This window comes from Struthio camelus, chromosome 2 (assembly GCF_040807025.1).
Source record: "Struthio camelus isolate bStrCam1 chromosome 2, bStrCam1.hap1, whole genome shotgun sequence".
NCBI lineage: Eukaryota > Metazoa > Chordata > Aves > Struthioniformes > Struthionidae > Struthio > Struthio camelus.
This window is the reverse complement of record NC_090943.1, coordinates 40,468,413-40,491,770: the sequence shown is the minus strand read 5'-3', so window position 1 is coordinate 40,491,770 and position 23,358 is coordinate 40,468,413. Positions and strand designations below refer to the sequence as shown.

Here is a 23,358-nt window from a genome sequence, read left to right as displayed (position 1 = left end):
GCTTTCCAGTTTAATCTCTAAAAGATGATGTTCGCTTCTAAAATACCTCTTATCATAATAAAAACAGGATTAAAGTTTTTCTTCCTTTAATGTTCAGACCATCTACCAGAAGATATCTGAATAGCTTTAAAGTCCTTACAAAGGTAGTTATTACACAGCTGTATACAAGTTCCAAATACAGATGAGAACCAGCAATAAGTCACTTCTATTAGTACTGTAACAAAGTTCTTCGATGCAATATTAAACTTTTGCAGTTATTTAAGAGAAGCAATGTATGTGCTGACCCCTGCTTATTACCATATTTCATGCATACTGATCAAGTAACTATAATACAGGTGGAAGAAAGTACTGGTCAAAGCATCACTACTTTCTTTTTTCTTTTCACGTGAAGAACAGCGAGGTATCATGATAGACTAGAAAAAGATTAATGACACTTTAGCGTCTTATAAGTGGAAGAGCTTCAAATGCTTTTTACCCTTACACCATGACCACACCATGAGCATGCATGTAGGTGCAGGAGTCACAGCATAGCGGAGCTGTTGCAAGGACTAAGACAAAAGCAGAGATGTAAGGCTGCGGTTACCTGTCTCTTCCAAATACTGCTGCTCAAAGATACGGCAATGGGGAAGGATCTTTACCTGTCACCTATGTTTATTACAGCTGCTGCTGAGAGGGATTTAAATTATGTAAATAGTATCTGAACCTTAAATAGCCTGACTGTAATATCAGGCTTATCCTGAAACAGCAGTGCCATTATTCAAGCTGGTGAACTAGTCACACTCTGAACTACCCAGGAAAACTATAAGGGAATATTTTGCTAGAAACAGCAAAACAACAAACCTTACGTCCAGTTCTGAACACTGCTGATCTAAAGACCTCACCTCCAGCTACTCATTAAAAGTGGAAGCTCAAATCTTGTTCCCTGCTAGGCTGTTATTTTCTCAACCAACTCTATTCAAAGAAAAAAACCACTTAGTGGATTGCTTGTTCCATGTGTTGTTTTTGACAAGGAATCCTTATTGCTGCTCAATATGAGTGAAAAATAGTAGCTTCACTTGCTTTTCTAAAATGTAGGTGTTGGGCTTCTTAGACAGGCTCCAAAGGCCTTTTTCTCCTTGTTGGGTAAAGACAACTTGTCACATTCACAGTTACTATCCACCTTGCCAGAAGCAAAAGACGCATGCCCTTCTATACACACTTCATGGCATGTGTATGTATTCACATTCCCCCTCCCCCCCCCTTTTTTTGCTTTCAGTAGAAGAACTTCCTCTTCATTCAGTTTGGAAAAATTCTGTTGTCTTTGTCGATTCCACAACCACTCAGCCTAGCTGGGCTTCTTCAGACATGTTCACCATCCTCTAAGGCTGTGTGATCAATAGGAGGTAGGCTCAAGAGCAGCTGCAACCCATCGTCATCTCCTTCCTCTTCGTGCTTGGTGAGAAATGGATTGTGGGCCCATCTGTTCATGAAGGTGCCATTCTGCTGCAATTTGAGGATAGGCAGAATACAAGAAGCGAAGAAATATACAAAGAGACTAAGCATATCACATTAGTTTCTGATAGTTCATTGAAAAGTATCTGAAAAATAACTGGAAGATTTTCAAAATAAAAAATGATGATGGAGGGGGAAAAAATGAACTACAGCTATTTAATGCAAAAAAGTATGCTTGAGGTATCATCTGTCAGCCATGACTAAAATGAGAATTGCTTGAATACTACAAAGAATTTAAAGCTTAGGATGCTTTGCTTAAAAAATATCCACGTATATGCAAGAATTTAAAAGCATGTGCTAACATTCCTGTGGTGCACAGGCTAGTTCAGAAAGTGTCATTTAAATTTCTCTTCCAGTTTACAGAAACGTTAACATTGCAGCACTTGCGACTCAAATATGATCTCTATCATTGTAAAGGGGACCCCCTTCTGTTTCATCTATCATCTTGATGTTCTCCATTTTTAATACCAATCCAGAGAGCATCAGAAGACTCTTCTCATCTCACATGTGTTCTTAACGGAGGATTTTTAGAGGGATCTGTAAACAGATAGGACAGGTTTAATCAGAGGAAATAAATACATATTTTGAATACATACTTTGGATGTAGTTCCACAGCAGCTAAAACAATCAAGTAAGGGATACTGCATTTATCTCCTCCTGCCCTTGAAGTGATATATATTGCTCATGCACTGTAGCCCTTTAGTTTTAAAAAAAAAAAAAAAAAAAAGTCTATGATCAGATCATCTTGCTATACAGATCATACAGGTGCAATGGCAGGGAGTGGAACGACAGCAGCTGATTTGGACTGACTTAAGCTGCTATGAAAAGAAACGCAAGTACATCCACAGGGAAGAACGTAATGTAAAGTTGGCAATAAATAGTTGATCTAGTAATAAAGAAAATACAGGGCAGAATATGGGCATGAAATCTTTTGATACCTTCAAATGCCAGTTTTCAAAGCTGGAAGTGTGAAATTCTGCTCTTCCCACAGTGACCTGATACTAAGTTTCTAAGCTAAGCACAAACAAAGCAAGGTTCTGTCATTCCCTACTTTCCTGCAGAGGTTCAGGTACTGAGTGCCTTTGTTATTCAGGTATGTAAAACACCATGCTTAGGATTTAAATCAAAACATGTGATGGAACATGTGGATCAAATATAAAATTTCTTATAGGTATACGGTAGAACAAGCTTTCTTTTGTGATTTCACAAGGTTATGAACAGATAAACCCACTCACTACCAGGCTAAGTCTGTTTATATTTAATTGTTTTCAACTTCAAGGACCTCCATAACTTTATGCAAAGAATACAATTAAACTACATGTCAACCCACTTCCTTCTTTTTTTTGGTACAACATTTTAAAATGAAAAACACTTCACTACTGTATCTCTAGTCTTCATTACCACTGTAACAAATCCCACTCCTCTTTGTATATATGTTAGCAACTGGTAGCAACCAGTTGTTCGTATTAATACTGGTCTGCGTCCTTTATTTTCACTTCCTGTTTTTAATGCTGTTGGATAAATATCAGACCTCCTCATGTTTACACACTTACCTCTAGCTATCTTGCTGGGATAAATTTTCCGAAATTGCTTGAATTCATCAGGTGGGGGGAAATCTTCCACAGAATGGAAGGTAAATTTAGATTCAAAGTCATCTGGCAAGTTTCAGAGAAACAAACGTTAGTCTTTGTTAAATAGTTATTAAACAAAAAAAGTGCCACAAGTAATTTCAATTCAAAATGCTGAAGAATTTTTCCCCTGCATTTGATAGTGGCTCACTCCAGGTAAGCCATCTGGAAGGGTACTTTTGTGAGCCATCCCAGTTTTCTGGCTCAGATTGCACATGCTATCCTGGTACTAACTGAAGTAAAGCTTCTGGCTACTATTACACTTTTCTGCACTGATGATATTGTGGTTAATTGATATATTCTTAGATGGTTTTTAGAGCACTTCTTTAGTTACAATCAAGAATGAATAGCCAATTCATCAGATCCCAAAGCAGTTCTTAACAGTCTCCATTCTATAGGATTGAAGCTACTAAATGTCCATGAACTGTTTTTAAGGGTAGTAATGTAAGCACACTATAGAAACTTTTCACCATCTTAAAGAAATTTGCAGGTAGTACGTGCTCTTCTTCGCTATTGGATGGTTCAGGACATTTGTGCGAAAGCCTTAATATTCTCTCCTTGTATAGGGCTGCACAAAATGTTTCTGTGTGTCTAGTTATGCTACACTGTTCTTGTCATGAGAAAGAGCTGAAAACGTTCTTGGTAGGTCTGAGACACAAGCTTTTGTACTTTACTTTAATCATTAAACTAAGACTAAAAGACAACCTTATTTAGATAATATTACCAATGATATTCATATTTCCGTTTTTAAGAGGTGGATAAGGGTCATGAACTGTTGCCCAGGCTGAGACTCCAGACTTGCTTGAAAGTTCAGTTGTTGGTGATCTTGCGGGTGGCTGTGGAGGGGTCGTTAGCTTCCCAGCACCAGTTCCTTAAAGAGAGGAAGCAGAGCAGCACATAAAGACAGACCATCATGATTTAACAAAACCAATAGTAAGCGTTGCCCAAAAACTTACTTACAATGTAGAAGGAATGCAACACTTCATGCGAGCTTACCCACTAAAGCTACTATACAGTAGCGGCTGTTTGCCAAGCCTGGCCATGGATTTATAGCATCAACTTTTAAACTTAAGTCAGTCACCGTTTGAGCTGACTGGAGTGTGCTATTTCTAGTTCTGGGGAAAGCCTGACAGTTTTTGAAATTTGCTTTTGTCCCATTCTGGAGGGGAAGACTATTTTTCAACTTCCAGATGAACAGATTTCTTCCAGAAAAATCACTAGGTGGTGTCCCTAAAACAAAATCATTTCCTGGCACTCCAGCAGCTACTCAGTAGAATCACCATTATTCTTGTGCATTTCACTCAGCAGTTGCAAGGGCCTTGAAGGGGGCCTTGAAGGTTTTCATCTTCTTTGCAGCCCTACCATATGAACTGCCTAAGGGCAAGGGAGCCCAAGGCCTCCAAGGTAGCTCCCTCCCAAAGCTGCCTGCCTTTTCCGCTAGACAGCCAAGAGAAAGGCAGGCTAATCCGATGGAAACATCCATCAGGAACAGGCATTTTGACAAAATAATGAGTTCATTAGGCAATTCCTGAGCATCATTAATCGCCATCTCTAAGCACCTGATCTCCTGTACTTACATGGCCTTTCCCATTGCTGTCAAAGGGACCCAATAATCTTTCTTTTGATGTGTGGCTGCTAAGATGCAGGGTACAGAACATACTCTTCTGACGTTCCTTATTAAGTCGCTGTCTGCATTTCTCGAACCCACACACATTTAGGCTCATTTTTTATTATCTTCATTACAGAAGAGAAGTCTGAGAAAGTTCCTCTTGCCATCTGCTCAAAGACAGACCAGCTAATATCCCCACTTCTCAAGTAATCACAGAATCACAGAATAGTTGAGGTTGGAAGGGACCTCTGGAGATCATCTAGTCCAACCCTCCTGCTCAAGCAGGGTCCTCTAGAGCACATCATTGCACAGGATCATAGGTGGGTTCTGAATATCTCTAGAGGAGGAGACTCCACGACCTCTCTGGGCAACCTGTTCCAGTGCTCAGTCACCCCCACAGTAAAGTTTTTCCTCATGTTCAGGTGGAACTGCCTGTGTTTCAGTTTGCGCTCGTTGCCTCTCGTCCTGTTGCTGGGCACCACTGAAAATGATCTGGCCTCATCCTCTTGACACCCTCCCTTTAGATACTTGTACACATTGATCAGATGCCCTCTCAGTCTTCTCTTCTCCAGGCTCAACAGGCCCAGCTCTCTCAGTCCGTCTTCATAGGAGAGATGCTCCAGTTCCCTAATCATCTTAGTAGCCCTCTGCTGCATTCTCTCCAGTAGTGTCATGTCTTTTTCTGGATGAGGAAACGTAATGAGAAAAGCCTTTGGCCCTACCAGCTTGATCACAGGAGACACTGGTCACTGTTCTTTGCTGAAAGGCAGAGGATTGCATCCATGTTTGTCTTTACCTGTCCACGGCCCACCAGTCCCACAACATTGCTTTTGCTGATGAAGCACGTTGCTTCCAAGAAACAGATTAAACGGTAAGAACAGCTTGAAGTCTAGTGCACTCATGCTCCCACTTACAGATATTCCTCCCATGTGATGGACTTCACGCTGCTGCTCCAAGTACTCTTCACCCCCACTCCCACAGGCTCTCCCACTGTCACTGCAATTTCCCCCGCTAGCCAAAGGTAGATTGAAGCCTCACTTCCAACGCTGCTCTTACCTGCGCCTCTGCCTGGTCTCTTCTTCCTGGTCTCCACCACCACCGCTGGCTGGGGGATGGTAGGGGTGGGAGGAAGAGGGAGCGACTGAATATTAGGCTTATGCAAGTGTGACAGCAAGTGCGGAGACTTGGGAGGCAGCGGAGGAGGTGTGTCACCACTGCTCATAGCATTGTTAAAGGCCGGGGACGGTGGGAAGGAGAGCCTGTTTGTGGATTGGAAATATGCGGTGGGCAGAGGGGACGGCAGTGGGGGCGGGGTGGGCAGTGGATAATCCCTTATTTCAGGTAGAGAGGAAGGAGCAGCAGAGAAGTCAGTTGTCCTGCCTGGAAATCCACAGGGGGGCACGGGGGGCAAGGGAGGAGGTGGCGGGGGTGGGTGTGCAGCGGATGCTTGCAACTTGGTAGGTTTGTCAGCCTGAGGAGGAGGGAGTGGGGGCGGAGGAGCGGGGCTGGGCGCTATCCCCTTGGAAGGCCTTTCCACTGGAGGGGGAAGAGGTGGCGGAGGAGGGAAAGTGAGGGAAGGTTTGCTGGCAGTAGGAGGTGGTGGAGGAGGGGCAGGCAGGCTGGGCCGGGCCGGGCCGGGCCGCGAGGTGCTGGGCGGCTCTGGCAGAGCAGCTGCCTTTGGACCATCGGGCAGGTGCGCAGGGTTATTGCCTGCCTTTGCTGTGCTGTTTGGTGGGACTGAAGTCTTGGGAAGTGCTGCTCGGACCCCAGGAAGCTGTCCAAACCTCCCAGCTGGAAAACAGGTATTACACGTTACAAAAATGGCATCAGGATTTCATTCCGAGTCATCAGACAAGCAGCGCAAAAAGCAAACTCTTCATCTTTGTCTCCCCAGTGTTTACTCCGAAAGATCACACTAAGTTTGCTCTCAAAACAGCACGCGTCCAACAGGCAGTCCCTGGTGCGCTGCGCTTGGGAGGCAACGTGGGCACTGGGGACTGCAGAGCTGCTTCTGTCCTTGGCTATACAACAGCCTGCGGCGAGACCTTGCTCCCCTCACTGTTCCTCAGTTCCCCTTGAGTAAAAGCAACATGAAACGTTGCTTTTCTGCAGAAGCCTGAGGTTCTTTGTATCAGCCCATCTGACACTAGTAGGGCCAGCCGAACATGGAAGAATGCTTTGCTTGGAGGACACAAGAAACCCAGTGAAAAGGCCTCTGAGAACACAGGGAGATTGACACACATCAACATAGATACTTGCATCTTTAAAGTTAAGTACTTGCTTAAGGTTAAAATCACACAATATTACCTGAATTACCTCAGTCTCATGGATAAAAGCTCAGTTTTTAAAAGTACTAATGCACTAATACAGTGCCTAAAAGGCTTTCAAGAAGGCATAGGTTCAAATATTACTTCCTTTCAAACAGCAAACGAGGAAAGACTCTTGACCTTACATATTGTATTTGCCTATGTAAATGTCAAGGATTTTCTAGAAAACAAGATGGCAAAAAGGCAACTCATTCTATATTCACATATAGTCCTAGTACGCTCCTAGTTTAAGAACCCAAAGTAAACAGCTGAAGTTATGTGAGCAAGCCCAGTCACAAGCAGTGCTGAGCATCTCAGCCTTGTCTTCCAGAAAAGGAACACAAGGCAGAGCCAAGTTCTGCCTTTCCCTGCAAACATCTACTATACTCCATGCTGCTCGAGCTGGTACCAGCTGCCCAACAGAGCGTGGGATCATTGCTGGGGCTTGAAAAGGTCACCCCTTAGGATGCTGGCCCTCCTTGACATGAAAGGAGCAGTTGGTCTCCCATATATGCCTTAGTTTTGTCTTTGTCCAGTGGCAGCTACCTTATTTTTCAGGTCAATAAATTACCTTGCTAGATCACAGCTGTACTTTATAAAATCCAGAGGGGAAGAATCCTAAATATAAATCTTTAAAATAGCATATAAACATGTAACATCATAGAAATACACACTAATGACGGGAAGGAAACGTGATTTATTGCCATCTGTGTTGAAGTTGATGAGCTCAGATTTCAATACTCTATTTGAGGCACAGTTAAAAGTTTCCATTAAACTAATGTAAAAAGTCTCCATTAAAACAATGGAAAGTCTACTACATTTCTTTCTTACCTGGAGTACAGATAGCTTATTATTTACATTTTAAGAAAGAAGGTACCTGAGATCTAGAAAGGTTATTTCCAACTACATTATTAATTCAGTCTTCCATGGTCACAAGATGAATCAAGGGTTTAAGCAAAACAAAACACTAGAGTTATTGCAAAAGTACTTTTATTCCAAATCCCAGTTCCTCCTGGCTATTCTTCTTTTCATACAGAAGAAGCCCTTACCTGGCATGTCTCTCTGGCCTGCTGGTCTGAGAACAGGAAAGCCACCAGCGAATAAGCCCCCCAGAGGCTGCCGAGAACCGCTTTGGTTAATGGCTGAATTAACTCCATCTCTGTTAGTTCCTTTGGGTTCTGTTATAAAAAGAGGGTATAGCAGAAAGCCATTTCATCCTTGCTCTCAGACTACAGTGACTTAGCATATAACAACACAGCATTAACACACATAGCCAAGACCAGACTTTTTCCTTTTCAAACTGACTCAGCGAGAAAGTTGTTTTTGCTGCAACAAACTACCATTACTCCGACCAACAACGTCTTGGAGCACAGCACCCTCTGATGCTTTTTAATCTTACATCAATGATAGTACCAGCAAGAAGTTGTTAGACTACAATTGAAAATGGTTATCTCTCAGGTGTTCATGCAATTCCAAAAAACAGCAGGCAGTGACACAATACACAAAGTGTAAAAAAAAAAGCTACTGTTTCACTTAGAGAATCTCCCTCACCAATTGCAAAGCAATGGAATGCATCGTCCTCAATGGAGGCTGATAGGAAGAGGCTAGATGAAGCATCTGTCAAGAACGATGTAGGGTTTAGCTGATCAAACTTGTCAAGATCTTTCTAACCCTATCTTTCTGTCATTAGGTCAGCCCACCTAAGCGCTGTTCATTTGTGGACTGGATGCATATTACCACATATGCTCTTCCTCCTCTACCCACTACCCCCAAGATACCTTCCTTTAGCATTATCACACTAGAGGGGAAAAAAAAAAGCAATCTACCATTAGCAAGGTGCCTGGAAAAGGGCTTGGGTGAGAACAAACATTAAAAAAAAAAAGACTCTAGCAACTTCTATAATTTGTTAAAAGTTAATTTTCTCCCTAGTTTTAAATGATGGGTAATTTGATAAAACATATATTCCTAACTAAGAGAGACTTATGTCAAAATAAACACTCTCACTTTAAAGGAATTAAACTTAGGCTTCTAGGATTTGGCATCTTTTATTCTTTGTATCTAGTAAGGAACAACTCTTCTGCCTGAGCTAACAATTCCCTGTTTAAACATTTATTTCATTGAGAAATTCTCATGGGTTTCATCATTAATGGACTTTTTTGAACACGGAATGGCTGTTAAGGTGATATCCAATTATGGACTTACTCTGAACTGTTAATAGTTTTTTTTTTTTATCTCGGAGTGGGATGTAAGATTAGAAAAGTAAACTCTCCTCTCTGTACCTCCTAAAGTAATATGAAGATGCTGACTTTTGATGCACTTCAAGCCTGCCCTTCATGTTGAAAATACTCCAGCTGACCTCCCCAACAGACTTCAGCACAGCTCTCCCAGGGACCTTTCCCAGCACTACACACTTACTTTCAATCTGTGGTGCACTTCGGTCATTGATTTGAGTCACTTTTCTTAAGCGAGTCCCTTGCTGGATATCAGCTAACAGCGCATTTCGTGCTTTTTGGTCTTCCTTTTGCAATTTTGGTAGTTCTGAACTTGTCTGTTGAAGAGAAGAGCATTAGACAGGAGGCACGTATGAAAATAAATGCTGAGAAAAGACACATAAATGAACTTGGTATAGAAAATATGAAATAAACCATCCCTGGCAGCTGTCATTGTAAAACCTTTAGATCCAGTCAACAAGAACAGCTTCAGTGCAGGAAACTTGAAAGTTTAAAAATAACACCAATCTACTACTAGTTGTGTTAGCATTAATTAAAAGAAATTAGGAGATAAGCTTAAATGAAATCTCACCTCACGCTTAGCCAGCTTTGCTTTTTGAACAACTAGGTCTCTCCCCTACGACTCTAGCTCTGCTTGCCTATCTCTTTAGTTCTTTCCATTGTATTTATAGTGCTTTACGACAAAGATTTTATATGCCACCTTAGAACAAAAATATTTCTGTTTTACCCATTTGTCCTTATGGAAAAAAGACGGCTAACTGCATGCTGCATTTATATTCGAATATTATCATTATGTAATTTAGACTGTCTCACTGTATTCAGAACTTTAAGTAGACTGTTTTAGAGCAGGACAATTATATTCTAATAGCTTTTCTAGCCTAGATAAGCTCCATAAATGGAAAGGCAGGTTGTAGTTTACAGTTTTGTAATAAAACCAAAACATATGTTTATTCTTTAGTATTCTCTTATTTTATCAGGTTTCTTATTATAAACAAGCAAATCAGAAGTATATGCTGCTTTCAAAAGTTTTGCTTATCTTGAAGCAGATAACCAACAAAGCTGTTATTTCCAAACCTATCATATGGCTAACAGAATGGTCTAAAAACAGCATGAGAATCTTGACATCACAGGTGCAAGATGCTGCATGTTTCCATATATACAACAAATTCTTATAGGTTACCTAATTGTCCTAAAAAGAACAAATGGCAGAAATGTTTCTTTAAGCCTTAATTTTAGCATCATAGTCATAATAAAGTAGAACAATACTTTAAAGTAGAACAATGTTTTAAAGCAACAAAAACCCCACGTTGGTAATAGCATTACGAAAGTAAAACAGCTTGAAAATACTTACCAGCTACTGAATTAATAAAATGTCTAACCTTCTAATCTTAAAAGAAAAATTATACTGTTATGATATTGCTTGTGGTTATGTTTGTACTAGGTTAAAAAAAAAAACACACACACAAACCAAAACACCAAAATCGATTTGCACAGATCCACTAGATGGCACTCCAGATTGTTACTAATGCCAGCTGCATTCCTGACACCTGATGTAAAACCTCTGAATTATAATCTTGTGACTGATACTATAACCATATCTCATTTAAGAAAATATTAAAAAAGAATGTCCTGTTATATAGTTTCCTACTTTCTGAAACAGTGCTACCTGCGCTTGTGCTCTACAGACAGCAAATATGAATTCTCATTATGACAACTTTGAAATGCTGCATGGTATAAGCAACATTAGACTAAGTACAAGCCAGAAACTATTTTCATTCCTATTTTCTTTAAGTTTACAATACTTACTGTGAAAAATGGAAACACCATAACGGGAGCAAAGATAACTTCCTTTCTCATAAAAGCCTTTTACCAGTATCTAGAACCTCACGTCTCTCTATTTGCACGCATGAGTTTACCGTACCACGACAATCAGCATCTAGAGGGATCTGATCAAGACCTAGGTTTAAAATTAGATGCAGCAGCTGTGTTTTTGTTTCCGGGCTCAAGTGTCCGTATATTATGCCAGCTGTCCACTTCGTCTCCTCAGCCTATTTTTCTGAGCAGGTAGGATATTGGAATATAAAAATTCTTAATATGCAAATAGCTTTTAGACTTAAGTACACCATTTGCGGCAGCTTATATTTGCAAGTCACCCTTGACTTGATATCAGTCTAACAGGAGGAAGATAGTAATTTGTTCATGATTTTTAACATTAAAAAAAAGAAGAAACACTCTATTCTGTAAACCCAGAATGCAATGAAATAAGTAGTCATCATCTTAAGACAGATCTCCTTTCTTCAAATACAACCCTATCCCATGCCCCAGCTGTTTCTTCTTCCTCCCAGTGTATGTAAGAGATACAGTCTGCTGTGCCCAGCCTGGTGGACTCAGGTGATTGATTAGCTGCTGAGTAGCTTGATACGGATTCTCTTTTTCCATTACAAAGTCAAGATGGTCTGGGGTGTAATGTTGCCTGGTTGCACACGAGTCAAAGCTCCTAGGGATTGCTTGTTTATTGCCCACACTTTCCAGACCTGTGACAATTTAGGCCAAGAAGCCTTTCACCAGGTAAGTATCCCACTGGCTCATCTGTTGGTGTCCTGCCTTTGCCTTTACCAGACTGCTTTGTGATACGCGGTCAGAAAGGAACTCTCCTTTCTTTGATTAATCTAGGATTCACACTCATGTTATGTGTGAAATCCATAGCACAAGAACAGATAATAAACAAGTTGTGTATCAAGAAAAAATTAAAGAGAGGAACTCCTATGGGAGCTAAGTCTTCAATCCTAATCATATGAAAGAGCTGCATTTAAGAAGATAGATAGATATATTTGGAGTCATAGAGGAAAAACAGCTGTAAGACAAAGACTGTAATTCTTGGAGAACTTCCGACTCCCATCAATAAAGGCAGTGGCATTTATTTACAGGAAAGGAAACAACTCAGTCTTTCACTGCAAGTCAAAAGGGAAGCAGAGAAGAATGTGAAGATCATTTGCTTTACCAGATGCCAGAGCTGCCTCAGGTAACACACAGTGAAGTTAAATACCGTACTTTATTCCATACATACTGATCACATGAATCAGAAAGGGAACAGTGGGTTTTGCTTTTCCTAAGTATCCATGACCTTATTCTGCTACTATTTCAAACATAAAGAATGACATATTTAATACATGCTTTAAAACAGAATGGAACATATCACACATGTAAATAGCCTGAATAGATGAGAAACACTTGCCTTTCCATATCACTTATTTAATATTCACTATTTTTGTCTTCAGTGTCCTAAAATCACACTCTCAGCTATGCCATTAAGTAAAGTATAGGCTCAATGTTTTAGTTACATGACAGACCTCCAACGTACTTGTCAATATGAAAGTACCATCAAATCACAAAATTCTGAGTAATATTACAAAGTATCAACCATCAATGACCAGGAAATAAACGTTTCAACATTTGCAGGTGATAATGAAAACTGGCGGAATAATGAATAATGAATAACGAGAGATCAGAGTCACTGCAACTTGAGGCCGCTTAAAATACAAAAACAAACTAATCAAAACACACTCCCTCAACACTGGAGGGAAAAAAAAAAAAAGATACACATGTGATACACATGCCAAACACTAAGCTAAAAATTAGTTGATGAAAAATTCAGGCCATACCTCTGAAATGAAAGCCTGCATCCAGAGTGCCACAAGTCTCAATTTGTCAATGGGCTCTAGCAATGAGAGGGGATGACCAAATCAGCCTGAACTTCTAGCACAGTGCTGTGGCAAGGAGGGACAGCATACTCCTCAGACGTATATTATATTTACAGAAAAACAATCAGAGCAAAATCGGAACAACAGTTTCAGTTCCGGTCTCCAGATTTGAAAAAGGATGTCGAAAACCTGGAGGTGCACAGAAGAGAGCCAAAGTGAGACTCAGAAAACTGGAGCAAACCGTTCAGAATTTAGATGCTCATTGTGATCAGTTGGCCCTGAAGAAAGTCTGAGGGCTGACCTGACTGTAGAACGTACAAACCTTTACAGGGGACATGGAAAGTACTAAGAGTCTGTTAACTGAGCATAAAGACATTTTGTTAATTAATGTAAAATGCAGCCAGGCAAGTTCCAATTAGAAAGCAGGTAAATAAGTAAGCAGTAAAGGTGATTATCCCTTGGAGCAAACACTGAGGACCTATTTCCTGGTTTTCAGAGAAAGGCTGGATCCTTTCTGGAAAAGATGCTTTCTGTGAAGCACAAGCCATCAGGCCCCATTTAGAGTAACCTGCCTGAGGCTCAATACCATGCAATGGTGAGGTAGTCAGCGTTGTTATAATAGCCCCTTGAATTCTGAATTCTGTGCAAGTGAGTGATTTTGTCCAGCAAGACACAACTCTGTTTACATGGTGTATACAGACCATCCAACGCTTAGGCCCCAACTAATCTCAGTCTTAATACCCTAAACTGGGCTATATCCGACAGAAATTCAGAGCTGAGAGGCTTTGTTAAAGAAAATGGAGTAAAATCCATCACAGTCAGCTACGTTTCTGGGGACGTTACTGGCTGTATTATTTGCATAACCTTGGGAAAGTCATTTTACAACTTGCAAAATGGGTACGAGCACTGATCTACCCTCTGGACTACTCTGATACTTAAAATATTTGAGAAGTACACATGCTCAGATTCTAAATTGATGTAAGCGCAACATGCTTTTGAAAAAGCCCACAACAATATTAATTATAGAGAAGAACTACATTATTATCATCTTTCGGATTCTAAAGAGCAGCCCTGTACACAGAAAAGGGGGAATCCTCCATACTCCATGGAGGTGGTTCAGATCACAATGGACGCCTAAATACTCCCATGAATGGGATGGATATGTCTGCTCTAATTTTTAAATAAGTTCTTTATTGAATTTGCTAGGTAATTTGAGATAGTGTAGATTTTCATAAACATGACAGTAGCAGCAAAAAATGTACCCCCAGCCTTCTGGACAATCCAGCATCTAGGCAGTCATGGATCTTTGTTTCAGAATAAACTCATCAGCCGATAGGAAAAGAGGATCCAGTACTCTATGACTATAACAGGTAGGAACCATAAATAACGTAAAATAAGACATGATTCCATCCAAAGATATTCTATATATTCTCTTTTACTTAATCACTTTACAATCCTAATGTGTAATGAATTATATCATCATTGTGGATTCCTTTTCCTGGTCACTTTTTACAGTTAATAATGTAAGTAGAGCTGTCTAGAAAATTTACTTATTTGAACTACTTAGTTAATTTGAAATACTTAAAAAAAAAAAAAAAGGAGGAAGTAAAAATATATTTGGCTCATCCCCAACAGTATCTGCTGGGTCAGATGTATAACAACATAATTAAAAATAAATCAATCATTTAATTGGACAAGCAGTATTTTATTACAGGCATGTATGAAAATCAATGGAAACAAAAGATTCACTGCATACAATTAATGAAGATGATATGTGCCAGAAGGTGTGTAAAAGTCAACACAAGGATAGGTGCTTCCCTAGTTCAATTTCCTCCTTTAGAAGAGGGAATTTGCACCCAAAATAGTATGAGATATGCTGGGGAGAGCTCTCTTCTGCTGGTAGTTTCATTTATTTCTGTGAATCTGGTGTCAATCCTCCTTCTTCTCTCCCATGCCCATTTTTTTTCCCCTAGATGAAAGAGGAAATTAATGCAGAGATCAAGCACAGATACTGGCAGAAGGCATATATGGTGAACATTTCACTAAAAGAAGTTTAATGGCACTCTAAAAAAATCTTGCTCGCCCCCCCTTTTTTTTGGTGCCATTTTCAGCAAAACCTGCACAGACATGGGCTGAGGGGGAGAATCTGCACCAATGCATCCTACAACACCTCAGTTTTTACTCTTTTTTCCTAGCATCTAGGGGAAGGAAGTTGGAGCAAGATAACGAAAGACCAGCAGAAAGGTCTAGGATCAGGGATATCTGATCTCTGGAAAAGGGACATTCATGGAAAGGGACTTCCTGGGCCAGCACTGGCCTTCCCGGGCATGCAACCTGACCCAATTCACAGAACAAACTTAAGCTAAGAAACGCAACCAGAACGTTGAGGGAAATCAATGAAATCACAGAATCACAGAATCACAGAATCACAGAATCGTTTAGGTTGGAAGGGACCTCTGGAGATCATCTAGTCCAACCTCCCTGCTCAAGCAGGGTCACCTAGAGCATATTGCCCAGGATCACATCCAGACGGGTTTTGAATATCTCCAGCGAAGGAGACTCCACCACCCCTCTGGGCAACCTGTTCCAATGCTCTGTCACCCTCACAGTGAAGAAGTTTTTTCTCAGGTTCAGATGGAACTTCCTGTGGTTCAGTTTCTGCCCATTGCCTCTTGTCCTGTTGCTGGGCACCACGGAGAAGAGGCTGGCCTCATCCTCTTGACACTCCCCCTTCAGATACTTGTACACGTTGATGAGATCCCCTCTCAATCTTCTCTTCTCCAGGCTGAACAGGCCCAGCTCTTGCAGTCTTTCTTCATAGGAGAGGTGCTCCAGCCCTCTAATCATCTTGGTAGCCCTCCGCTGGACTCTCTCCAGGAGTGCCATGTCTCTCTTGTACTGGGGAGCCCAGAACTGGACACAGTACTCCAGGTGAGGCCTCACCAGGGCTGAATAGAGGGGCAGGATCACCTCCCTCGACCTGCTGGCAACACTCTGCCTAATGCACCCTAGGATCCCATTGGCCTTCTTGGCCACAAGGGCACACTGCTGGCTCATGTTTAACTTGTTGTCCACCAGCACTCCCAGGTCCTTCTCGGCAGAGCTACTTTCCAACAGGTCAGTCCCCAGCCTGTACTGGTGCATGGGATTATTCCTGCCTAGGTGCAGGACCTTGCACTTGCCTTTGTTGAACTTCATGAGGTTCCTCTCCGCCCACCTCTCCAGCCTGTCCAGGTCCCTCTGAATGGCAGCACAGTCTTCTGGTGTGTCAGCCACTCCCCCCAGTTTAGTATCATCAGCAAACTTGCTGAGGGTGCACTCTGTCCCTTCCTCCAGGTCATTGATGAATATATTGAACAAGACTGGGCCCAGGACTGACCCCTGGGGGACACCACTAGCCACAGGCCTCCAACTTGACTCTGCGCCATTCACCACAACCCTCTGAGCTCGGCCATCCAGCCAGTTCTCAAGCCACCTCACCGTCCACTCATCTAGCCCACACTTCCTGAGCTTACCTAGGAGGATGTGATGGGAGACAGTGTCAAAAGCCTTGCTGAAGTCCAGAAAGACAACATCCACTGCTCTGCCCTCATCTACCCAGCCAGTCATTCTGTCATAGAAGGCTATCAGATTGGTCAAGCATGATTTCCCTTTGGTGAATCCATGCTGACTACTCCTGATCACCTTCTTGTCCTCCAGATGCTTAGTGATGAAATCTCTGCTCCTAAAAGAAAAATAAGTCTACAAACATAGCAATGGATAACTAATACCAGCGTATAAAACAAAAGGCACAATGAAAAGAAACATCTGGGATCAGTGCCATGACAGCACCAAGTCTGCCTGAGAAAATGGTGCAGGAACAGTGAGAAACAACTGAAACTGCAGGATCCCGCATGGTGCAAAGGAAGAGCTTCAACAACTGGGTAGGACACAAACCGAAATATTACTCCTGTATTAACAACGACTAGAATCCCGGTGTAGACAAATATGGCCTGTTCAGGGAAGATGACAATAAAGGTAAAGCTAGTATGCTGTATGTGCAGCATGTTAGAGATGGCTGAGAACAAGTATTGAGAGGAAAACACAACTTTTTTTTTTTTTGGGGGCGGGGGGGCGGTCAGTAAACCATTCTGAGGAAGGATGATCAGTGTTGTCACTGCCCATATGGCACAGCAAGCCTCTCCTACTGGAAGAGGCAATGACTGGGTCCCCATCCAGCCATACAACTACCACTCCCTTGGACGAAAGGCAGGCACAGCACAGGGGCTGTCTTAAATGGCAGAGATATTAGACTGAGGGACCACCTTACAGGAAAGGTGCAACAACACACTAGAATACCCTTCTGGAAACATTGATGATGAAAGAGAGTTGACCAGGAACAAGGGAGACCTGTTTATGAGCAACTTCCTCCATAACTTCCTTTCAGTTGAACCACAAGCTGCTAGCCACTAAATATATATTTAATTAAACGTTCCATAGGGAAATCCCTGTAAGTATCAGCACTGATGTATTTAAAAGAATTCAACTTTTAAAAGACTGTATCCTTTTAAAAAATAGAACTGCCAGAAAAAAATATTGACAGTAAGAAGCCAAAACATTAAAACAAACTATAATATCATAATTTCACTTGAAAGAATGAGGTTGTTTAGGAACAAGGTAGAGGACTGAAGATGACCAGAAGTCTCAGTGCAAGGCCAGCCAGTGTGTCTCCAGGATATAGCATAGGATTATAGAAGTCACTTATGGTCTAGTAGTCCAACATGAAACCTGAAACACTGGAGGAACTTGTTTTCAAGATCAATCCACTATTACTAGATTACAATTACGCCAGGAATTCACCATTTTAAATTTGCAGCAGAAGCAGTTTGCCCAGCAGGCAAGAGCATTGTTTTTACACAGAATTCTCCAACTGGGAGCTTGAGTGTCTCCTGGGAACGTGCTGAGAAACACAATCGCAACAAAAACAAGAGTTTATTAAAAAAATAAAATAAAGCTAGTTTCCAGCAAGCAAAAAAAAACAAGCAAAATAGAGAAAAACATTAAGTCATCCTTCTTGCATTTCCTTTGAATATGTATCAGGTACGGTTTCATTCATGCAATTGTTAAAAATAAAATAAAATAATCAAAGCAAAAACCCCTTCCAGCTTAAGGAAAAATCCAACAAGTCTGAATGACCAAAGCCTATGACTTCCTGAGGGAAGAAAAATGTTTTAAATTCTTTGCTTATAAAGAAGATTGCAAAATCTGGTATGAGTGAGTTCCAGTTCATCTATTCACAATAGAGTCCTGACTTCTGATTTAAAGCTTTTCAACGATGGGAAACCTCACTGCTGTGCAAGACTCCACCTGCACATCAATCACAAGATCAGAGCTGCTTCTTGTATTTCTGCTCTGTAGCACAGGGGGAGACTAATTAATTCCTGGCACCTGGTCAACCGGGGTAAACACGGCAATCTCGCAGCCTTCTAGTAAAGCTGAGCTTCAAACACTCCCCATGCAAGAAGCCAATACGCAGCCAACACTTTTTCTGAGGGAACCCAAATGAGGGGACCTGCCAAATCACTTCCTGGCACCGAATGAGCTCATTGTTTCAGGAGAATGAGAGCACCAGCGTTTCATGATTTCATCTACGCTCAGCTAAATAATTATTAGCTGTGATCTCAGCATTCATCGCACAAAGCTCTGTAATCTGAACCTACCAGGTTTAAAAGGTCATCGAGCAATGTGTGTACTTAGATAGGCTGTATCCACACTGGACTCGTTCCTCAAATGCTACCAAGAGGAGTGCTAGGTGAATGTTGTTACAGACCTGTTCCCAACATTTCTGCCACCGCCTAGTCCTGGCATTAGTAGATTTAAACCATGAGGTGTCTTAATGTTAGCAGATATCAGTGCCTTTTCTGCACCAGCGTTCCACCCATTTGAAACCTATCAGGAGATGCAATAGCAGAGAGCAAAACATAAAAACACAGCATGGCAAGAATTATTCTCTTCTACAACTTTATTCCAACATTCATTTAATCACCACCAGCAATGAATGTTACTGCACCCAATAAAAACTCTCCACTCTTTATATTAGCATCACTCGATCAATGTAAAATCTTGCATATTTAAAGCTTAGATTAGTCCTGCTACAAACACAATAACTGAGCGTACTTAAACTTTTCCAGTGTGAGTTGCTAAATTTTTGCACCTCTATGCAAAAATGCACCAGAATCAATATGGTGATTTATACCTGCTGAGCTATTTAGCTTTTCAGTGGGTATTTAAATTCTTGACACCCATGTTCCGAACACAAGTTCTGGCAGTTCCTTCATAAATAAATAAATAAATATGCAGTACATAAGCCACCAAAATGGAGGCAACGTAAAATCTAAACTATTGTAAAGTGTTCTTCAGCAATTCAGAAAGATCACAAGTCAGATCACAGTACCCTGGAACTGGCTTCAAAAATCATTTTGAATTTCATCTTCTGGCTTTTTAACTTTTGGAATCCAAATTCTCAAGTTTTCCTCTGCATCATTAAAAACAAAAAAAAAAAGCTGAAATTTTTATATGAAGAAGAAAATGTCAGGTCCTGAGATTATAATGAAAATGTCAAACAGAGCAAGACTCAAAATACTGCAGTGGGAGGTGGTGACACTACTTCTGTTTAGACATTACCTCTGTTTATTCTCTGCTATAGAAGGATAGCATAATATCGCTATTATGAGTAGCGATAACAAAATATTCAACAACTTTGGAGGACCTATGTATATCACAATTTAATCTAACTCTATTCTAAGAATAGTATGTCATTTACCCTACCCAGTAAGGTAGTGTAGCACTTACACATAGTTCTGAAATGCATTTTAGCATCAATGCAAAATTATGGTCCGCTTAAGACGGGAGCATAGTCAGAAACTAAAATTTCTTGCAGTGTCACATTCCAGCCATGTAAAGAAGCCTAACTCAAGCATTGCTGTAATTCTGAGTTTTGTTTTAATTAAAAGGCTGCAAGTGTAATATTCCTTGACAAAAGGAATTCAACATATAGCCACTGCATATACTAAAGAAAGGCTAGCAATATTTCAGGGCAATAACGCCTTGTGGGAAGAATGGCAAACCAACCTATCAGACAGCTCTCTGCAGCTGCACTGCTGCTAGTGTCTGGGCTTGATCATTTACAGCAGCTATGGCACCTCTGAGACACACTACAATTTCCATACTTTTATCCATTAAACATAGAAAAGTGATACATGAATTAGGCAGATGAACAAGTAGACAGCTAGAATAAGAAAAATAAATGTGAATGTTTTCTACTCCATTCAGTCATCAAATACAACACAGGCCATTATGAAAAAAACTGCAAAACAGAACTCACTGCCTAAATAAATTAAAAGTAGAGACTTAAGGGATCCCAGGTAAGTAAAGCATTCTAGAGGATCAGCACATGCAAATATATGCAGTGCATGTCCCTGTACCTGACCAGTTGAAACACACTCAGCAATGCCACCCTAGTACTTACGTTTTCTTTATGTTTTTCTTCCCCACCTTTCACGTTCATACATATCCTTTTGTATTTGTCGATTACAAGTGCAGAAGGCTGCAACAGTAACACTTTAAAATGCCAGAACTATGCAAGCCCACATTTTCCACTACCTGAAAATAGTCAAAACATCACATAAGACACATTTTCTCTAACTAGTTGCTCACTTTTTCAAGAAACCAGACTTATGTGAGATGTGATATATTATTAAAATTCTATAAATCTGTTTCCTTTATTTTGCCTGAAACAAAGCATTCTCACAAATTTCAAATATACCTTGTCCAGCACTTCGCACAGTCTGTATGATGGCCTGTCACCAAAAAGATTACCAAGCCTGCACACTCTCTCGCTCTGTTATGTTTCTAATGAGCAGCAATAAATATTATGATTTAATATCGCCGGAACTAGAGACTTTATGACAAAGTATTAAATATCATCTTATTCACGGCTCGTATAAAATTCTAATAAACACATTCCTAAATATTTTGGAGTTGGCACTACGTACTATTCTGTTAAGCTTTCAGTGTTATGCTAGTACAACTGGGGGTCTGAATGAAAACTGGACCTTCATTTTTACAATAAGTAACTAGCAAGTGTGCACACACATTTATGTATACACATACATATGTACACACATTCTTTTTCTGATTATATTATATTTGCTAGGACAAAATTAAAGTACTATAAATCATCATTCTCTTCAGCCAAGCCATTTTACAGGCATCATTATTTGTCTTTCCAAACAAGAGTAACACTAAATATCATGGGAGTAAAAACAACTCCCACACAACTTCAGATAAGCACGGTATTTCTCTGAATGTCTTGGGAAGGATGGAGGAAGCAGCTCAATGAGGTTTACACGCTGACAACTCCATGAAGGAGGAAAAAAGCCATCTCCTCAAGGAAAACAATCAGTTGATGTTTTCCTTAACATTGGAAATCCTACCTCTTTTTACATTATGCATTCATCAGTGTTATACAGTAAGAAATTGTGCCTCCGAGTTTTTATTTTAAGTATTAAAAAAAAAGAATAACAAACTCGGTAAGACTGACGTATGTTCATCTGCAACAGAATTTGATTTCCTTTTCTTTAAAAAAGGATGCAGTAAACCATTAAGATTGATCTACGTGCTAGATTATCAGCATTATTTCAAGTTTCACATTTCTCTCACTGAAGTATGCACGTTCCTTTGTCCTCCAGCTCTCCTAGGTTGTAGTATGCCAATAAGGCAAATCAACTCCTGGTGCTACTCTACTGGCTTTAATCATTTGATCCATTGTACATTTTTGGGTTAATTTCTATCCTAATAGTTTATCAACAACTCTAAGGAGAATAGAAATATTTTCTTAAACTCCACAAACATATGAATCATTAAACAAACATCTTTGAATAAGACACAATCCAGTGGGCCAGTTATACATACACACTTCCTTCACTATTAACATTTAAATAAGTGATGACTGAACATAATATTAGGAATTCACACCTATAGACAAAAGCAGCATAGCTGCTGATGTGGGCAGCATCCACTGCACTTAGAAAGCGAATATCATTTATCAAAACAAAAACTCTCTCTTGTTCCTCTCTTGGAAACTTTACCAGAGAAACTTTCCAATCAGTCTCCATGGTGTTATGTGCTTCTGGAAATATGACAACCAAAACAAACTGGAATGTCTCATGCAAAAGGGGTAAAAGACATGGAGGAGGAATAAAAGGGAGACTTTCAGGAAGAGAGAGATTAAAAAAACAAAACAAAACAAAACAAAAAAACATGATGCACGTATGTCCATAAAATTGCAAGAGCTTTACGACGAAAATCATAACGCCTCCTTTCTAAGTTTCCTTTATTGGGGGCGGAGGGGAAGAGGAGTAGCAAAAAGATGTGAATTCTATAAGCCAGTGCCAGAAAATACATTGGAGCATAGTTTTATTCTGTCTACTCATCCCTCTTATCTCTATCTATGACCTCCCGAAGGCAGGCATTTGAAGACACGCTCCATTAATCCAATTAGTTATATTTACATTTTGACTCAGCCACCTACACCTGCTATTGCGGATACCCTACCATTCCCTGCAAAAAAATCCACTTGCTTTTCTTTTAAATATGGTCTAACAACTAGTAGCTTTTCAGCTGTTGGGCACAGGTGGCTCCTAGCGTGTCTTGAATACCATCTCCAAATCTCGTTTTTGTATTGCCTTGCAACAACTTTTGCAAGAAGCAAGTAGAATTCAGTACAAATACTTACAGAATATCTTCAAGCTCAAAATGTTTGAAAATAGCAGGAAAGAATCTAACTTTCTTCTGCCTCAAGAGGGAGTTAACAGCACAGAAAAGTCAAGTGCCAACAGCGCTTAGGATTTCAATGAAGTAAGAACTGCAAAACCATTTGGGACCATGGCTCATAACATTCACTGAAAAAATGTGCAGAAAAAAAAAAAAACAAGTAATGTAGTGACTCTGTCTGCTGACAAACTTCCTATAATGAAAGCAAGAGGACAGTACAGCTATTACCCATGTAATCAGAAAAGCAAGACATGTCTGTGGTATCCATCAATGATACCACACAAAACAATAGGATTCTAAAACTTCACCCTGCACACAAACATTTCTTTTTTAATATAAGCCAAATCAGTTAAACTGGTGGACTGACTGCATTTCAATACAGCAATAACAATCTAGCTTTTATTTGCTAACATTTAAATGTTTCTCTAGTTTAATCATATCAGTATAAAAGAATAAAAATCCCAGTGCTCTTTACATTGGAACAACTTTGGGTGTTGATCAAGTAAAACTTGTTTGCTTTGAAGGTTTGCTCAAAGCTACACCCCTGTTATAATTTTTATTCTTTCATCCTCCAATTGT

The 23,358-nt window shown here is 40.3% G+C and overlaps 1 protein-coding gene across 5 annotated transcripts in view; it reads right to left on the bottom strand.

Annotated features, from left to right (window-relative positions):
• Window positions 1-69: 69 nt before the first annotated feature.
• Window positions 70-23,358, bottom strand: part of WIPF3 (WAS/WASL interacting protein family member 3) — a 41,724-nt gene continuing 18,435 nt past the window's right edge. For all 5 annotated transcript variants that reach the window (XM_068935258.1, XM_068935259.1, XM_009676413.2 and 2 more), the window contains 6 exons: window positions 9,450-9,582; window positions 8,084-8,212; window positions 5,785-6,519; window positions 3,844-3,990; window positions 3,045-3,146; window positions 70-2,028 (listed from right to left, as the gene is read on the bottom strand). In XM_068935258.1, the coding sequence (XP_068791359.1) occupies window positions 1,988-2,028; window positions 3,045-3,146; window positions 3,844-3,990; window positions 5,785-6,519; window positions 8,084-8,212; window positions 9,450-9,582 (1,287 nt within the window). In that variant the 3' untranslated portion in view covers window positions 70-1,987. The remainder of the gene's footprint in view (window positions 2,029-3,044; window positions 3,147-3,843; window positions 3,991-5,784; window positions 6,520-8,083; window positions 8,213-9,449; window positions 9,583-23,358) is intronic.